Raw genomic sequence first — 20134 nt, 5'->3', positions numbered from 1 at the left:
CGTGGTGGTGGGTGTAGAGACCATGTGAGGCATCTTGTAAAAAAGGACAGCTAGTGCAGACAGCAATCAAAACACCACCTTCGGGGCTGGCCTCCAAAATCTGAGCTCACGGGGTGCGATCTGTGGGGGAGACCCTGACAAGCACCTCGGTCACATGCCAGCTGAAATTAGGTTCCAAGAACTTCAGTTTCTCCTGAAAGTCTCGGAACTCTAATGGCATCACATCACGTATTTTCACAGTGAGACTGAAAAGCCTGGTGATTCCCCACAGGAGGGGCCATCTCCTGTCATCTGCTTTTATATATATTTTTTTCTCTCCTTTGGTTCTCGAGTCACTTTTTCTTAATGGACGTGTTTTGACATCATCCCCAGTACTTTCTCTTCCTTCTCGATGACGTGACTAGTTGGCACCACTTGACTACTCCAGAATCTCAGGGCAGATGATTTAAGGATGGGTGCACACAGGAGTTTTTAGATGTTACGGACTATTCTGGGGCCGACTCCCTCAAATCTATAGAGCCCGTGTGCGGCGTTTGAATCTGGACAGGGAGAAACACACTTGCACTCCCTTCCCTAACTTAGGAACGTCTACATTTCCTCTGTCTCCGTACGATCATGACATAACTCAGACATTACAACAGCAAGGGGCTTTTTTTTTTTTTAACTCAATATTCTCTTAAAAATTCCTTCTTTCTTAAAGTGACCAATAAGAAGCATCTTTGCTAGTAGCTCGTGGCCTTCTCATTGCTCGTGGCCTCTGAGCCACGGCCTCTGAGCCACGGTCTTTCCATTGTCCCCGGGGTATCACCCATCTTCTCCCACAGATGAGCAAGTGGCTTTGCCACGCTTTTGTATTCTTGGCTCTTTGCTTATGGAAGGAATTGTGCTCCTCTGTTCAGGTGGAACCTTCTAGTGGCTCCTACATGCCATTCAACATAGAGTTTCACCCCTGCCCTGTACTACCACGTCTTACCCTGTGTACGTTTCTCTACAGCTGTGATCTGCTAAAATGCTTCACCTATTGGCTTGTGCACCGTGTCGAGTACCCGTCCTTCCCCATGAGAATGGAAACCCCACAAGGAAGGATGGTCCCGTTTGTTTTATTTCTGATGTAATGCACGGGCCTATGATGGGGCCCAACTGTGGGTAGTGATAGTAAGTCCGTGGAATCAGTACGTACCCTGCCAAGACGTTCTGCCTCTACTGTTCACTCTTGGAAAAATGAATCATTAAGTGATAACAGCCGCATGAAGCAGTTGATGAGAGATTTCATGGAGAGAAGACTGTGGTTTCCCCCTTTTCCGCAAAAATATTTCTAGGCCACCAATGCAGAAACTTCCCTCAGCTAGACCCCAAAGCTCTGCTGACTGGATTTTGCTGCATGTTTCACTTTCCACATGATAAAGCAGGCTTGGTTTTTAATTAGACAGTGACAACAGGGAAGCCCGATGAATTTTTTAGGCTTTTAATCAGCGCACATTTACCAGGACAAGGACAGACACTCTGATGTGCTCTGGTCCCATGCTGCCGGGGGGCAGGGGCAGTAAGGATGTGATACACAGTAGCTTTTCCCTGACACCCTTAGAGAACTGAATACGTACGAGTTATATTTAATGATTAAAGAGCTTCTGGCAAGCCAACAGCTGGACCTATTTCTATTAAAAATAGATTAGGGCAATGATACTGCTGGGGGCATTCAGACACTGGAAGGCAGAGCATTGGGGCCCCAACCAGCACCCCCCTCCTTCCCTTGCTGACCTTCACTGGCGGACTCCCTGGCCGCAGCCCACAGGCAGGCGCTCACGGCCTCATAGGAGGCGCTCAGCCGCGTGGTGGGGTCCCTCTTTGGCTTGGGTGGAGGCTGTTTCCGTGGCGAGGGGAGGCCACTGCTGTCCTCCAGGCTGGACACCGAGTGCAGAGAAGGAGACCGAGTGGACGGGCCCGCCAGAGACTGGATCAGGCCGTCCACCGCCACAGGGACCGGGCCGGAGCTGTAGTGGAAATGCCTGGGTCCAGCCTTGTCTTCAGCCCTTGGGGGAACGAAACACAAACAGCACCCCAGCAGAGGGGCCCGGAGGCATTACTCAGATGGTAACAGTCAACCCGCTGAAGCAGACATAATCACGGCTTTTTGGTGAACAGCCCTCCCTGCCGGCTGGAGGATGCCTGGGCAGCGCTCTGGGAAGGGGCACGTCCGGAGAGCGCGGCCCATCCCTCCGGCGCCTGCTTTCTGATAAAGGAGCATGGGCAGAGACTCATCGGGACTTTCTAAGAATCTCACCCAAACGCAGCACCTGTCAAGGAGCGCCACGTTTTCTATGGGGCACTCAATGAATGAATTTTTCACACTCTGATTATTAAGCAAATAAAAAAACCAGAATTTCAATCTGAATGATAATTTCTGGGAAATCCATCTTTTTTTTTTTTTTGATTTTTTTTTTATTATATTATGTTAATCACCATACAGTACATCCCCGGATTCCGATGTAAAGTTTGATGCTTCATTAGTTGCGGGAAATCCATCTTAATAGAGAGTTACCGATGCATCAAATGCTGGGAGTTCATCACCATCTCCCATTGCCAAAGAGTATGGACTTGACTTAAAACTATCAAAGATTTACACCTCTCGCTCGCTCTTTTTCTCCTTGCCATTTAAACTCCACAAGCAATTATTTAATGATGTGCGGAATTATTACTTTTGTTCCGTGCCTCCATCTGGTCGTGCAATGCCAAGTGAACCGCTGGTATTCAATAAATAAGTAGAAAAATACTTCTTCACTTAATTTTATACAGGCAAATGAATACATAATCAAATTGGGAAATTGGGGTGGCTGTTTAGTTCCAGCAGGGAAAATAATAAATATTATTCTGGAAGTCAGATAAAATTAATAGTTATCTGGTTTAAAAAAAAATCCCTTCTGGCTTCACATGTCAATGTAATCATGTACTAGTGAGATGCCAATGCGTTCATTTTGCAAGGAGTCTCTGAGCATTTGTTTTTGTAATTATATCTTTGTGTGGCAGAACAGCAGCCGGGCTGGGATCTACCACGAGGCAAAGCCAGACAACCATGTAGAAAATGAACTAGCCGGAGATGAAAGCAGGGCAGTCAGTGAATAATTTGTTTTCCCTGTAATGTTTAATTACAGTTTTCCATACAAAGGGAATTTTTTCAGTATTTAATCATGGAGATATTTGAAGCTAATTAGCGAGAGACACATCACCATTTCATCTTTAATAAAAAATCATTTGACACAGGCAGTCGAGGCGAAGGGGAGTCATTTTCAGTGAGAAACGACCAGGTAATGCCAAGTTCCTACGGAAAAACAAACACCTGCCTGATGGCGAGTGAGGACCCAGGTCCCTGACCTCCTGGGACAGGTAATGAGGGTCAGGGGTGTCCCCATCCTTAGCAGAGAGGCAAGACTGATAAGACGGAGAAGCACCAGGTCGCCCCCACATTTCTATCCCAAGCTCAGCATCCAAAGTGCCTTTAAAATAAAAAGTGTTTTCCCAAAACTTTCCCTATTGGTGAAGAAACCGTGACAAATGACTAAGGGAAATATAATATGTACAAAGCATTGATTTCACCACTTCTCTGTTTTTGGAGTGCCCTCTCCATTGTTTGGGTCAGACTGCCAGAAGTTTCTATCAGTCACCCTTATATACATAATACTTGTACAAAGATGTCAAGAACCCAGCTGTATATTTTTGCTAAGACAGAAATATGAGCTGCCTTAAAACTTTGGCCTTCAGGCAGTAAGCGATGCAGCATTGCAGGGGAAGTGATAACCATTTCATACGGTGAAACTAACACAGAGCATCTATTGCGTGAAAAGAAAGCATGGGAAGGGACCCTTTTAGATTGCTCGGAGGTTTCAAATAGCAAGCCATGCGCACACCCATGCCTGTTCTCGTAACAACTGTCATATTTGACTGAACCCTGCATTAAGGGCCATCGGGATTTTCTTGACTCCACTGGATCAATGGCAAAGGGAATTAAAGTTGCATACTCTCTGCCTTTACCTTTTGGTTCCTTCCTCCGGCTTGTGTCTGGTCTCCACCTTCTCTTTATGGTAAGTAGCATTCATTTCGTTCCGCAGCCGGTCATTTTCACGTGCAATGTCGGAAGCATTCTGAATGACCAGGGCATCGTAGGTCTTCAAGCCCATGTCCTCTGTAATCTGCAGGAAGCTGTTGATGGATGTGACCTCTTGCTGTCTGATGCTCCTTTTCTGAAGCAAGTGCTGGCGTGCTAGAAATCCTCTTACAACTTCCATAAGAGAACACAATCATGGGTCAGTGAGAGGAGAAGCAAAACCCCAGACACACAAACAGCTCACAACACATCGATGTCTCAGCAGCTATAACATAAGATGCATTTAACCAGAACAAGAATTTACAAAACCTTCTAATCCCATATCTGAAAAGGTATCTAAATTCAGCAACGATAACACGAAGAGGCAAAATCCATAACCTAAGGAATGAGACATCCACGCTTCTTTTCGTAACACCTGCTGGATAAGCTGGACTGGACAAAAATCAGTGGGGAGGAACCAGGTCCAAACCCCAGAGAATTCTGCAACATGGCTCCAACCAGACCATTTTAGGGCTCATCTCTCATTATAACCGAGTAGAACAGAAATGTCTGAGGCTTGTGGAAGTCATCTTCAAAACATGTACTGTTAATAAGACTATGACTTAACTCCTAGAAAAACGAACAGCGCATTTAGGACTCTGGAAAGAGACTGTGTGTGAATTTAGGACATCCTTCCTGCTCTCCAGGGCAGTGGCACTAGCTAGAAAAATGTATAAAAATTGGGAGAAGTGAGTGAGTGAACAGGCTTTGAAATCATGACTATGTCAGTAACAAATGGTAAGACCTGAAAACGGAAATAATAATGCCCACCATTTAAAGGCACTTCCACGTGTCAGACACTCTACCATTTCATATCAAAACTCAGCGATAATTCATAAACCATTATCTCCATTTTGTACCCAGAGAAAGAGAAGCTTAGTGAAGCTAAGAAAATTCCTCCAGGTAAACACGACCAATGAACGGTAGAGCCAGGTTTCAAATCTCTGTGCTTACGCAGCCAAACTCATTCCCTTGCCTTGGACCACCCAGATGCTACCCAGGGAGCAGGTCAGCAACGGAGAAGTTACAGGGAAGCATATTAGTGATCAGCGTGAGGAAGAACTTTCCAACAACGAGACTGGGTGTAAACGGATCGGGCCGTCTCCTGAGAGAGGGAGTCAGCACGTCCGAGAGGGTAAATGGCCCTTCTCCTGCAGGCTGTGAACAGGGGCAAATTCCCAGGTGGGCCTTCTGACCTTAGCACGGTGCCCCTTCCAGTTCTGAGTTTCTAAGGTTAGAAGGAGCTGCTGGAATTCCAAGATCTATAATTTCAGGGAAAAACCAATGTGTGTAGCAAACATTTTGTTTTTGTTTATAGTGGGAGGGGGAAGGCCTTGTAAAGCGTTAAGTGCTTTAAAATATTCCCTGGTTATAGAAGAATACATGTGCGGCTTATCTAGGATGCTCATTTTGATGCCTTTCCTTGATTAGAAGGTGGAAGGCTGAACACAACTTTCCACAATTATGGCTCCAGAGGCAAATAATATGCAGACATCTAAAATGCTTAAGGCTTTTTTTTTTCTTTTTTCCCCCCAAATGGCAATACTAAATGTTTAGTTACTTTGGAATGCAGTTGTATTAAGTTCACTGAAAAACAGTCATGCTGAACTAATCTAAAGGGAAAAAAAGATTAAACAGTGAAAGGTACAATCAGACTTCCAGGAATATAAAAGGCAGAAGGGTTAACCATGCCGTGGGCAACTGGGAAAAACAGAGGGGCTCAAATTGGTCTGTTTGCTCGCTCATTCCTATTACATTAAAAAAAATTGAGACATTGACTTTTGGAAGGGCGAAGGTGAGGGTGTATTCAAGATGTTTAATCTTTTGGAATAAAGGGAAGATTAATGTGGCTATGGCAGACTTCTTTTGACCCTGTCAGAGCAGAGCTATTCACCGCATGTCCATTCACCGGGGGCCCATCGTCCCGCATCCGGGGACTCCGTCTTCTCACACTTCACACTGGCAGCCTTTAAACATTCTGTAAAAATTGCTTTCTTGAAGAAGAGGCAACTCGTAAAAATAAATTTGCCACAATCAATAATGGATACTTGTTCTCAACAAGTTAAAAGTTGGCTTTCCTGACACTTACGGCCTTGAGATTTTAGAGAGTTTTCGTCCAGGACTAAATGAGCGTGTAGGGTCAGGAAGACACTTCCATTAGGAGTCACTGAATATTAAAATGCTCAATGTTACAGCTTTCTTCCCCCAAACATGTACAAAGGAAAAATGAGAACCCTTGAAAAACAGTAAATAACTCCAGATTGTATAAATGTTTAGTAAATTTCACACCAGCAAAAAGTACTGAAGAGACTGTTCCAAGAGATGTAAAAATAAAAATCAATAATTAATGCTTTGCATTTAAGAGCCTGTAATTTTAAAGATATTTTATATCCATTATTCCATTTATGTAATCTGAAATTATGGTTTTTATTGTGATGCCATTTTTTAAGACCTGTCTCAATTTTTCTCTTTAAATGTGAAGGAATACCTAGACTTCTGCTTGTTTCTTCCATTTCAGGTCAACAGGTCAGATTAATCTCTGCCATTAAATAGGGGAGATGTTTCTAGTGGGCATCCCTGAGGGAAGAAGGGGTACACGTTCTTCTCATTGTATTGAAGGAAAATTTCCAGGAGAATTTGAGATCCCGTTGTATGTATAGATAACATGATAGTAAATGGGATTCTCCATTGGCTCCATAGCTCAGGGGTGAGGGCACTGGTATTGGTGATGGGGTCCCTATCCCAGGTCCAGCTGAGGCCACAAGTGCAGATGCTGATTCTGGAGATGGTGGGGGCCTGAGACTCTGCATTTCTAACTGGCTCCAGGTGAGGGCACAGCAGTTGGTGGGGCTGAGCCCTCACACAGAATTGCAAAGGCGGTTGTGCAAACCGACCTAGGACCCCAGCCTCTCCCTACGCCCATGGAGAATGAAGTTAAGGAGACCAGATTGGCATAACCCAGAGAGGAGTAAGAGTTGCCTAGAGTTGGGGTGAACTCCCTCCATCACCTGAGGCTTCCCACACCACTGCTGACCTCCCGGCTGGTGACAGTGGCTTCAGGAGCCCACACGGAGAACCAGCCATGTGACCGTGGGGTCTGGAGGACACGGTGGACCGTGCCAGGGTCCCATACCGTGTTTCTCAGGCACTAGATGTACTTGTCAAGAAAGAGACGTCTGCTTGGAGTCATTTCAAGGGGCTTATTCCAGAGCACTGAGGCCAGAGTGCCCGTGGAGGTCCAGAGGCTGGGGGAGAATGACAAGTCCCGAGGAGAGGTCGGGCCGCTTCGCAGGTGTGCCGTGCCGAGAAGCCTGCCGATGTACTCCCGCATAGGCCAAGGGCCTTTGAACACCTGCAGCCCCGTCACAGAAGCCCAATGCCAGACTACACAGGTGCCGGTCAGACGGAAGAGCTGCCCTGTCCCCTCCTCTTCCCTCTCTGTCGCCAGCCCCAGGGGTCTGCACACACCCGAGGAGACAGGGTGAGAGCCGTGCCCAGGCCCCAACTGCAGGGCCTGAGGTGGCCAAGAGGGATGGTTTAACTTGGAAGGTAATTCTGAATTTTGAGCATTTTTTGGACCGGACCTGTAAAATTCTGATGGAGACAGTCTGAGGCGCTGGAGCGTAGCAGGGCTTTTTATCACCAGAAAACGACGGGACCCCCTTGGAGGGTTCATGCAGGGGCTCAATGGACAGTGGCTTGAACAGAATAAAACCGATTTCTGCATCCTACGAGCTGTGCTTGTATTTAACATTTCCGGACATACCAGGAAATTGCATTACAACATTACAACAGGTTCCCCCCAAACTAGCCTATAACATCTCCTTCTTTGACCTTTCTTTAAATATCGTATTTATGATACATAATATAATCAAATCACTAAGCAAATTAAAAATTAATGTTATTAAGGGTATATATATTTTATGTGAGGCCTACTTAAGATTTTTTTAAATGTACCCATTTTCAATGGTCACTTGGGTTTTTATAGGGAAAAAATTCTACACAGTATCTCTCCCAATGCTAAAATGCTGCTGCTGTCTGCTATCGAAGATAATATGCCAATATTATTGTCACTTCATAAAGGAAAGATAAAAGTCGAGGATTTTCCCAAGGCTCATGTAGGATTACATAAAATCCCAGCACACCGGTGATGCTGACGGAAACGGTCTACATCTGGCTCCTAGCTGCACCCCAGGGCCACGTGGGGGTGGGGGGTTCCCACTGAGGATTCAAGGTACAGCTTCCTGTCCTGTGCTTTCTCAACAGATCGACAAGCATGAATGTTTGCGAGGTGGTGGCTGTGTAAATTGTAAGATTCCCAACTGTGAGTGAGGTGAACATTTGACATAAAATTTCAGAGGGAGTGACTACCAGATACAGTAGGAGCAGTGCATGCCTATGCTGATTCTGAGTCAGGGAAGGAGCAAAGGGAGCCACGCTTCTGGCTCAGCTCCCGGACGCTGCCCACATGTAGTGTCATCGCAAGGACGGAGGGGCCCACTGGAGTACAGATCCCACTGACATTCCGACTCAGGGGTGCACTCAATGATTTCGTATTTCACAACTCAAAGAGGTTCAGAAAGGTGCATGCGTAGTCGTTACCTCTTTGGCAGGTTATGATTTTTCCCTGCAGCTGTAGGCACAAATCATTGAGCTGGTCGGCGTGCCAGTATTTTAGAAACACTTTTCGGACTCCCATCTAAAACACAAACAGCAGGGAGACATTAAACAGCATGAAGATGCCAAAAATGATGATGGGAAAACAGGCGGGCGAGAGATTTTTCCAGAAGAGGATTAGAAGAAACAAAGCTAACAAAATTAATTCCAGTATATTTTCCTTAATTTTTTTAAAACGCTATTACATTGACTCGCAATCCCAAAGGTTTTATTCTAATACGTGTGTTTGCTGTGTGCACACATTGTCAGTCATGTTTGCAAATGCCCACAATGAGGGTTGTGGTGGCTGCATCATGTGGGACCAAGGAGAAACACAGGCCTCGACTCCACTGGAAGTTGAGACCAGCCCCACCAACGAACGCTCCCATTGCAGAGCCGGACCCTTCTCCTCCCTTTGTGATTCTTTTCTTTCCTCGACTCAAAGCAGGGAGGTTGAGTCTGTGAAAAGGAAAACAATAAAACAAAAAGACCAGCAAACCCCATAAAGCTGACACACAAAATTGTTTCATTTCCATTATTTTTTCCCACGACGCTGTATGTTATTATAAATTGAATGTTTATACAGCCGCAATTACAGAGCTGTGGCACAAAAGTAAAAAGTCTTAACAAAGTCATCTACGAGCAATAATCTTCTGGATGATTATGTAAACAGCAATACAATGAGTGTTTCTCTCCAGCATTTTTAAAAAGCGTGTTCCAAAGCAGCTTCTGCAAAAACCATAGTGGAATGCGAGCTAGTGCAGACGCACTGCTACTGAGGAGGACAGCTGCCAAAGGAAAGTCTTCAAGCCACGAAACAATAAGCCACATCCATGCATTTTTAAAATAATTTTCTTGTGCGTTGTGTGTATTTTCTAAGAATTCACAGAACTGTGGTAGGTGTGAGGAATGCCCTTCGCAATGTAAATGCTCGCAGGCTCGGAGGGGAAGCGGCAGAAATAATTGCAGGGGAGCCTGGTAAATACCAACATGAGGTGCTGCGGGAGCTCCGAGGTGATATTCTGCTAGATTAAGAAAAACTACTGCTAAGGCACACCTCGTGATATGTTCATAATCATATTCTTAGCACTTGAGACAAACGCCACCAAGATGAGACAACTAACGCGTGTGCTCCCAAGCGTGAGATGGGGACGTTAAAATGCTAACATCCCACCGCTCCAGCATACATCACCATGACACCCGAAGCTTGCACGTATGCACACGCCATTAGGTACTGGAAGGGTTTATAGGTCAGACTTGTCTCCAGAACGGCCAGAGGTGGGTTTACGAACCTTTTCATATGGAAACTGAGTTTATTCCAAACATATGTTGTCACTCCCCATCCTTCCATCTAGCTGCCCCTTCCGCCGTGATCTGCCGTCTTAACAAAACACACGGTTGTGCAAGAGATTGGGGCCTGAGTCTTGCATGATGCCAGGCAGGCTGGTGAGTCAGATCAATGGGGAAAGTTCTCAACGACTGTCCTGTTTCAGAGGCTTCTGGTTGACCGGATGTGGTTCTTCCTTTAGTTTCCTTGTAGTTTGCTGAAATTTGAGACAGTCACCTGGGTGGGGGGGGGGGGCTACCGATTTGTTACTTTTTTCCCATTGTTTTTGCCATTCTCTCTCCCTAGTTATTTTCCATAATTCATAGTCTTTTTCCCCCCTTCCCAACTGCTGACTTATTTTGGCAGCCAACAGGAAGAACAGTTGGTACTGTCTGTGAGCGCCGCAGAACAAATCTGTGAGACAGGCACTGGGAAGGAGGGAGCATGGCATCTTTCTGTTCATCACTGACTGTGGTCTGCAACTCATTGTGGGAAACTGAATCCCAAAGGCAAAATGCATGAAAACCTGGGCCCCAAAATGCAAGTCCAGCAAAGTGATAATGAGCAATACGACCCAATGGGTAGAGTCAGTGATGATTACTAGGGGAACTTATCTATGGGGGGTGTAGACATGGGGAAAAGACCTATGGAATGGAATTAAGACAACTGGATTCTAGTTCCACTCTCTTAATTAAATGGGGACCCTGGCTGGACAGAAAGGTAGTTGGACAGGACAACGAAGATCCCCTAGAGTGACGTTTCTAACAGCCATTCAAAACACTGAAGTAGGTTTATCTTGAGAATTGTGCTAGATGCTGGGGATACAAAGGAGGATACTGTCCTTAAAGAGAAGCTTCCTGGGGAAGATCAGCAGTGAGCAAAAAATGACATTTATGTCTCAGGGACACCAAAGAGGAAGAGGTGATCAAGATGAAGTTAGGTAGGATTCACTGAAAAGCAAGTTATCTCAGCCATGTAGTTTTGAAGGATGGGCATGAATTCTCCAGGGTGTCAAGGGATATAGGGAGAAGATGAGTGTGGAACAGAAAAAGCAGCCTGGGAACAGCAAGGGGCAGAAAACTGCGTTGGGGTGCAGCTGCATGAGCAGTGATGAGGGAAGAGGCCACACGTGTAACTGGCGGCCACATCGTGAAGAGTAGTCCAGGAAAACCTGGACATTCTTCTATGAACAATGTGGATCCACTGAAGACTAAAGAGGATCCCAGCGGAATTCCATAAAAATAACTTTTGAAATTGTATTTGAAATTCACAAAGTTCCTTCTTAAAACCGTCTGAAGAATAGGTTGTTGGGCTTGGCTCTGGGAGGTGCCTGGTGAGGTGGGACAATATAATGTCATCACAATTTGGGTTTGGGATATTCAACCACTGCTGCTTGTCTGTTGGCCAACTCTTGTTTATCCTTCATGACTGAAATCAAGCCCCACTTTCATTATTAGATTTTTGAGACCTATTTATCCTCTTCTAGTAGGCCTTGGATGACTTTTGCTTGTGTTCCCAGAACACCCTATGAATGATTCCTTATTTCTCTTATTATATTGCATTGCATATTCGCCATTATGCACATATATTTACATCTCCTGAAGAATATGAAGATATATTCTTGAACTTCACAAGTGGTAGGGATGTGGGGAGGGTGGATTCAGATTAGAAACAGAACATAAGGAATTGTGAAGTCCTGGTATAAGATGAGTCATCGCAATGGATGATAATGTCTTCAAGGATGAAAATAAGTTATGATGGTCAATGAAAACATAAGCCAGACCCTAAGTCATTCAGCAAACTGGAGATAAGTCATGGCAGCCAGTGGGTGATAGAACAAATGATGGGGGCGACAAAAGTGAAGTGGGGTGAAAATGGTCTACAAATGGTATAGACTAAGACAGAAGCCTGGGGAGCAATGAGTCAGCTAGCCCCGTTCCCCCACTGAGACAAAGGAAGTGAGAAAAAGTGAAACCTCCTAACAGAGTATTTACAGGAGCGTCCAGTTTTCAGTTCACATGTGGAGGCTAAATTAGAAGGGGCGTAAATACGGATGCGGTAGGTTTCCTCACAATGTATTAGAGATTTCACAGGACCCGAAGGTGGGTCTTTAAGGAGTGGTCTGACTGCTTCACAAGACGGATCGGCATGTCTTGCAGGCAGGATAAAAGGAGTCCTTCCTGAGATCTGTGGAGTGGCAAGGGAGGAGCTGGGCGGGAACGAGAGGCACAGGGCATGTGAGGAGAAGGTGCAGCGTTAGACAGGCAGACACCCCTCTGGGAGCCCGAGCGACAGACCGGCTCCCCAAGCTCCTGGCGAGGCTCCAGTATTGTTGTGCCCATGACAATTCTCCAGAGGTAAAGCCAAAGGCTTGTAAATGAGGGAGGCTTCTGGGCTTTTGGTTCAGTGGGAGGAGGGGACAGAAGCCTGGATGTCCATGACAAGTGTCCCGCTAAGGCACAGCTAAAGACTTTGTGGGCTTGGCTGGGTATTGTGCTGCCATAACATTCAGATGGGTTAAAAAATTCTTCATTCAGGCACTTGGGTATACTTTACACTTATCCAATGGGCCGACTCACTCATTCATTCATTCATTCACTCTTTATATATACATATATTTTACCGTGTAATTTATTCGTGGATTGGCAATATTTGGAGATAGTCATTGGAAATGTTAACATTTGTTTGATTTTGCTGGGCTTTTAGAGACATCATGTTTATAGCAAATGCTCCTTCTTTCCATAAAGAATGAGATTCATCATTTAGTAGCATTTTGGATTTCTTTGTCAGAAACTATTTTAAATAACACATCGTAGTCTTTTTTTTTTTTTTAAAGATTTTATTTATTTATTTGACAGAGATAGAGACAGCCCGCGAGAGAGGGAACACAAGCAGGGGGAGTGGGAGAGGAAGAAGCAGGCTCATAACAGAGGAGCCTGATGTGGGGCTCGATCCCATAACGCCGGGATCACACCCTGAGCTGAAGGCAGACGCTTAACCGCTGTGCCACCCAGGCGCCCCTAATACATCGTAGTCTTAAATCCTCTGCTATCACTCAGGCTAAGGATTACTGGGACATAAATCTAGGAATATTTTTTAACCAGCAAAGTCCAGACAAGATCACGAGGATTCTATATTTTTATTGTCTCTTGATGATGTTGACCAGGAGAAAAGTGTTGGCCATTTTAATTTTTTTCTATGGAATAAATTCATGTCAAGTTACTCCATCGTCCATGCCTTAGTGTGCTATACCAAATCCAAAAAATTAGGATTCATTTGAATGCAACCAAATGTTCCAATCACCTACATTTTTTGTTTTGGTTGCATTCTCTTATCAGACAATGTTTCTCACAACCACAGAGAAGGAGAGGTTAAAACATTGTCCTACTGAGCCCTCTCCCTGTGCACTCCCTAGATGCAGAGTGTTCTGATCTGAGATTAAAATGTTAATGTCATTCTGACTCTGTAAAAGTAAACCATCTGTGAATTATAGTCATCACTATTTTTATTAGAAAACCATTAGTTGTTTTTTTTTTTGAAGTGACAGATTTTAAAAGATTAAACAAAATTGTCATTGATGACTTCGAAAGCTTCAATTCCTGCTACAGTTCTCAGGGATTTTTTAGAGGTGGGGGCTGCGGGAGCACAGACAGCTGCTGGATGGCCCTTCCATGGCTTGTGGGCGGCCTGGAGGCCGCACTAGACAGAGATCAAAGGGACCTGTGAAGACGCGCTTCTCCCTTTTCACCTTTTCCTCCTCATCATCACTGAAGGCTGCCTCCAGTCACGGAGGGGCAGACAAAGAGGAGGTGGGGGCAAGCTTGCCCGCACTGAGGTGGCCCTCCTGCAGAGGGGTAGAGGGACAGACACTCCCGGTTTCCATGGCAACCAGGGGATTCCCGCAGAAGGAAGCTATTACTGGCCTCACCCTTGTAGGAATGTTCCCCATTCACTGACTGGGAGGCCATGGGCAAAACTACCTTCAGAGTGATCTTTCTGAACATCAAGCTCCTGTTACTTTCCCACCTAACGTCATTTAATAGCAGGTCATGATTTTCAGGATAATGTTCAAACTCTTTTGAAACATTTATTAGACTTTTTATAGTATGGCTTTTTTCAATGCATTCAGATGTATCTATTCTCGAACTATATCGTATTGCTTGCTATTCTGGAATGGGAGCTTGCTTTTCTCCTCTGGCTGAACGTATTCCATATACCTTTCTCTAAATCATCTACTGGATAAGTTCCTATCCACCCTTTAAAACACAGATGGCTTGGTGAACTCTGAGTCTAGTGTGTACCTTAAAATAATGAATTCATTTTCATGGTATACCCGTGTCACTAAGGCACCTCGTATATACCTCTGTAATATCACTGAGTTCCTGCTTTTGTCATTATTTGTACACCTGTCTGAATATTCAACTTGACTGTGAGATACGTGTGGGCTAGGACGATACTGGACAAATAGAAAGATCTTAAGTTACATCTATTAAGGTGAAGGAGAAAAAAGCAAATGGAACACTCAAATGAAGAAAGCAGAATTTCAGGAGAGATTTTACCAGACATGAATTATAACATGAACTCAGATATTAAAAAACAGTTCACTTTAAATACATTTACATCGACATGGATGGAACTGGAGGGTATTATGCTAAGTGAAATGAGTTAATCAGAGAAACACAATTATCATATGGCTTCACGCATATGCAGAACATAAGGAATAGTGCAGAGGACAATAGAGGAAGGGAGGGAAAACTGAATGGGAAGAAATCATTGAGGGAGACAGAGCATAGGAGACTCTTGACTCTGGGAAACAAACTGAGGGTTGCAGAAAGGGAGGTGGGTGGGGAATGGGGTAACTGGGTGATGGGAATTAAAGAGGGCACGTGATTTGATGAGCACTGGATGTTATATTCAACTAATGAATCACTGAATATTAAATCAAAAATTAATGATGTACTATACCTTGGCTAATTGAATTTAAATAAAAACTATTGTAAAAATAGATAAATAAATAAATTTAAAAAACGAAATCTGTTTAAACTATTTGAACTCATTCATTTTATAAAAATGTATCTAAAGAAAAGAGCAAGAAACAAACATGTTAACCTTGCATATTTCTGGTGCCACCAAATTTCCCACATAAGATTATCGCACGCCAAAATCTAGAATTTATCTCGCCCTCAAATTCTTTACCTGCTTTTGACTTACCTTGCACATTGCCTCCAATTTATTAAACTCCTAGAAACCTTCAATGATTCCACATTGCCTAGAAGCTTAAATGTATACCTTTGGGTTTAGCATTCAAATCCCTCCACAGTATGCTTTTTGTTAATCTCTGAAGAGCTCACACATTCTACTCTTCTAAAAGCGGTGTTATTTACTGTTATTTCAACTTCCCACACACTCTGTGAGAACAGAAATCAGATGCAAGACTCCTGCAGACACTATGAAGGACCTGTGGCGCTCTTATGTATGGAATTCGTATTGAATAATGTAACGGCTGCTGTCAGTGGTAGGTCAGATACTCTCCCTTTCTATGTCTATAATTATTGAGATATCTTTATTAATAATTACCATACATTTACTAATACTTTATGGTAAATGCTTTTTTTTTGCTGCAAAATGGTTTATTGTCATTATTACTGATAAAGACTCCTTGAAAATGTTAATATCCCTTACTTTAGAAACATTAGCATTATTCTACTAAATACTTCTCATTCAAACACAAGATATCTCATGTTATAGTTGCATCAAAACTGGTCATCATTCACTGTACTATTAGCACTCCAAAAATATGGCCGGTATCTCTTAAAGTGCCCTACCAAAGTAGGTCTGTTCCCAGTTTTAAAACAGCTTTCTTGACAAGATTCTGAACAACACACTTTCTTTTATGTGTTTTGATGTCTGCTTCACTCTCCCATCAGCCTCATTTTCCTTCCTGCAGAGCTGAGAATGTCATTGTGTTCCTTTAAAGCACTGTTCTTTCTACTTTTACCATGCAAAGCTCTTACTGTGCTTACCAGGTAATCTCTTCCAAACAGAAACAGCTCCAAACCCCAACACTTCCATATGCCCACCATGAACAGTCCTGCACTTATTCCTGGTTCTGTGTCATTTTCACATACTCTCAGGCATACTGTACCTTATAGTTTTCCTCTCTTATATTTATTCATCCATCTATCGTACCAATTGTCTGTCCTCTCCATCTATTTAATCATTCATCTGTCCATCCACCCACCCATCCACTCCTTGATCATCCCTCTATCCTTCCATGTACACATCCATCCCTCCCTCTACTCATACCCACCCACCCATTCATCCCTCTATTCATCCACCCATCCATTCATTTATCCATCCATCCATCCATCCTTCCATCCATCCTTCCATCCCTCTATTCATCCACCCATCCATTCATTTATCCATCCAACCATCCATCCATCCATCCTTCCATCCATCCTTCCATCCCTCTATTCATCCACCCATCCATTCATTTATCCAACGCACCATCCAACCATCCATCCATCCCAACATTTGCCAGGGGCTTTCTTGATACCAGGCATGTTGCCAGGCTCTAGGACCACAAGGAAGAATAGAATATGGTCTATCCTTTCAAGCAGCTCAGTAAAACAAGCCTTTAACTAAAATTCACCTTCTCCAGGATGAATTAACATATTTCCCTTATTTGCTTCTTTGAGTCATTCAATTTCTAAGGATGGGCATTACTATATGCGTGCATATTTTATTATTAATACTTCAATACTTTACATTTTCATGGTAGCTTTGAAAAACTACCAAATAGAAATATTCTAATGTTCAGCCTGGCTCTAAATGTATTTTTAAACATCCGCTGAGGGTACATTTATACTAAAATACAAGTTCTCTTTGTTATAAATAGACTATTCTCGAAGTTTAACTTCAACACAGAGAAGATAATTACAGCCACACACATCGAATAGAGTACCACAGCTTCCGGTATTTGAGGAAGGTGGTTCGGCTCGAATTACATATAATTACAGGTTAAGAAAATTAGTTACTCTCACCTAGAACAGTATGACCTGTACAGCAAGCAGAGATGAACAAAAACTCCTCTTCTGAGCTGACTGGTGAATAACTCACTGTGTGATCCTACACATTACTTCGTTACAGAAATCACATCGATGCGGTCAAGAGCACTGACGAAAGCAAACCTCTTCAGCTCAAAGCCGCACATCGGGAAAAACAAACCCAAGTGAAACCCACACAAAGCTTATCGGCTTCAGAATCAGAGAGGAGGGTGCAGCGGGGAAGGTGCTGCATTCATCGAAGGAGCACCCACCGTAGGGCTTTGTTTTCAACAAAATGACCTTGATAATACAAATCCGAATGACCTGCCTCATGGAATGTGTACGCTATAAGTGATTAACGGCAGTGAACACACGATCACAGACCATTGTCCTGTCCAAGGCCTGCTCGTGCACGTGCGCACACACACGCCTGCGGGGGGCCCTCCCCCAACAGCGTCCGCCAAGTCACTGCCGTGTGTGTCTTCCGAGGTTTGCTTTACTTCTAAAACTAGGACTACGCATGCCGCTTCTCCCTGGGCACGCGCTCTTATACCGTTCGTCCTGAAGAGCATGTTTAGATATTAAAAAAAGATACGTACACCACCTTCCTAATTTCCCAACTATCCGTTGTGTGGTGTGTTCACATTTTCTCTGAGATTTGTCTACGTTTATTTTTGTGACCCGTCTTCTGCTCCCAACTCCTAGAGGGCCAGGTGTTTGCATCGTCTCGAGATCTGCCCATATTGTGTGCAGCAAATCCGCAGTAGTTAATAATGTCGGTTTTAAAAGAGGTTTCACTCTTCAAGTGGTTTAATAGGCCCATCTATTGAAGGCCACTGTGAGTCGTCTCCTGTCCCTTCCCTGCCCCGGCTGCCCTTGTCCCACCTACCACTGCCGCTGCCCCCACCTGGTCACTGGCTCCCCGGCTCTGTTCTTAACGTCCAGCTATACATCTGTTCACGTTTAAAGCATAAATCAGGTCACGTCATCAACCTCTTTGAAGCTTATTGATAGCTTCACAGTGACCTTCAAACAGAAGGTGTTTTGATGCAACCAAGTTCCCAAGGGCGTGGCGCCTGGCTCCTGGCTCCCGCTAAGCCCTGTTCTCAAGGTGGTGACTCGGTGTCCCTGAAGGGTGAAACCGGTTCCTGATCAGAAAAAAAACCCTTTGCTATTACAAGGTTTGTAGCATATAATAGTTGTATAAAAAAGGCTTGCTGCAGGACTAAATAACGCTGGAACTGGGGACGACTGGATCAATATGCACGAGATGAGACATGGGCAGAATCACCACTTTTTAGTAGCTGTCAAGCAGTTGGTGGTTACTGTCCAGGACGACTGAGCTTTGAGAACCAAAAGCCACCGTCAGAGCTAAGACTTTTTTTACCCTTCCCAGTAATCAATTCATCAGTAACTCTTTCATTACTTTTCCTCCCTAGTGCAATGATAATGAAAACATAAGGTTGAGAAACACTGCCCCATGGCACTGTTCTCTCCCCTGTCTCCCGGTTCCTGGTGCTCCGGCCACCCTGCCCACCAGCCCTCAGCTGACTTCATCTCCGGGGTTGGTACACTTGGCTCCTGCCCCAGACCCTGCCTCCTTCTCCTCAGCCTTCACATCTCAGCTCCCACGTGTTCATTGTAAAGACGCTCTTCGTGACACCTGCCTATCTAAACCAGGGTCCTTGTGGGTTCCTTCCCAGCGTGGATCCCAATCTGTCCTCCTTATTAGTTTACTGTGGTTTCCCCTCCCTCCTGACCCCGCTAGCCTGCAAGCCTGTGGAAGAGGGCCGCGGCATTCTGCCCTTGCACTGCACCCTCTTGCCTTGTATAACTTCAGGGACACCGATGGTGCTCAATAAATGCCCGTTGGCTCAATCAACTGGTAAGTCTGGAGCTAGAGGAAGTGAAGTCAACTTCTGAGAGATGACAGCTGGGTCAGGGATAAGCACAGCTGCTTTTCCCTTAGCATTTACTGAGTGCCAGATATTACACTGAGCCTTTGTGCAAGGAAGCTGAGAGGAAGATATGAAGAAGCGATCATATGTGTCAGGAAGGCTTGGTGGCAGATACCTTCATTTCCAAAGAGAAAATGTAGTAATAAGTAGGTTCATTCATTCATTCATTCATTCATTCATTCATTCATTCAGCAAATACACGTTCAGTGTCTACTATGTGCCAGACCCTGTAGGGAATGTAATAGTAACACACACACACACACGAGAACATATATATGAAAAAAGACATAATATTTTTCCTCAATGAAGATCAGAGTGAAAGAAGAGAGAGATATGTTGACCAGGAATCAGACTTTGTAACGTTATTTTTAAAAGCTGAGTCAGTGGGGGCACCTGGGTGGCACAGCGGTTAAGCATCTGCCTTCGGCTCACGGCGTGATCCCAGCGTTATGGGATCGAGCCCCACATCAGGCTCCTCTGCTATGAGCCTGCTTCTTCCTCTCCCACTCCCCCTGCTTGTGTTCCCTCTCTCGCTGGCTGTCTCTATCTCTGTCGAATAAATAAATAAAATCTTTAAAAAAAAAAAAAAAGAGTCAGTGAATACACACCCAACCTTTGGAGTACTTATCTCTGGGTAGTTCAATGATGGGTGATCTGTATTTTCTTCTTTAATTTTCTCTATTTTTCGAATTTCTTATCAAGAATAACTACTACTTTCGTAACAAAAATATGTTCATATATATGTGTGCGTATGTGTCTAGTACAAGAGAAAAAAGAAAATCAGTATATGTGCATGGATATAGTAATTCCCAGTTTATAATGCACATAGTACCAAGAGATATGCTAAGACCCCTAATGTTTATTATTTTCAACATTAATAATTCTAGAGAAAGGGAAGGGATGTGAGAGAAAGAATAATTTTATAGGCTATTTTCTAGCTTGTACTTAGAGCTGATTTATGAAGTGCTCCTTGAGTAATAAAACAAAGGTTATAAACCATTAATTTATT

The 20134-nt window shown here is 44.1% G+C and overlaps 1 protein-coding gene across 1 annotated transcript in view; it reads right to left on the bottom strand.

Annotated features, from left to right (window-relative positions):
* Positions 1–20134, bottom strand: part of MYO16 (myosin XVI) — a 484344-nt gene that overhangs the window by 69577 nt on the left and 394633 nt on the right. The window contains 3 exon segments of the mRNA XM_034665464.1: positions 1759–2030; positions 4027–4273; positions 8741–8837. Coding sequence (XP_034521355.1) covers positions 1759–2030; positions 4027–4273; positions 8741–8837 — 616 coding nt within the window.

The sequence above is a fragment of the Ailuropoda melanoleuca genome, chromosome 7, assembly GCF_002007445.2.
Source record: "Ailuropoda melanoleuca isolate Jingjing chromosome 7, ASM200744v2, whole genome shotgun sequence".
Lineage (NCBI taxonomy): Eukaryota > Metazoa > Chordata > Mammalia > Carnivora > Ursidae > Ailuropoda > Ailuropoda melanoleuca.
Note: the sequence above shows the minus strand (reverse complement) of the source record. Positions and strands in the feature narration are given on the sequence as shown.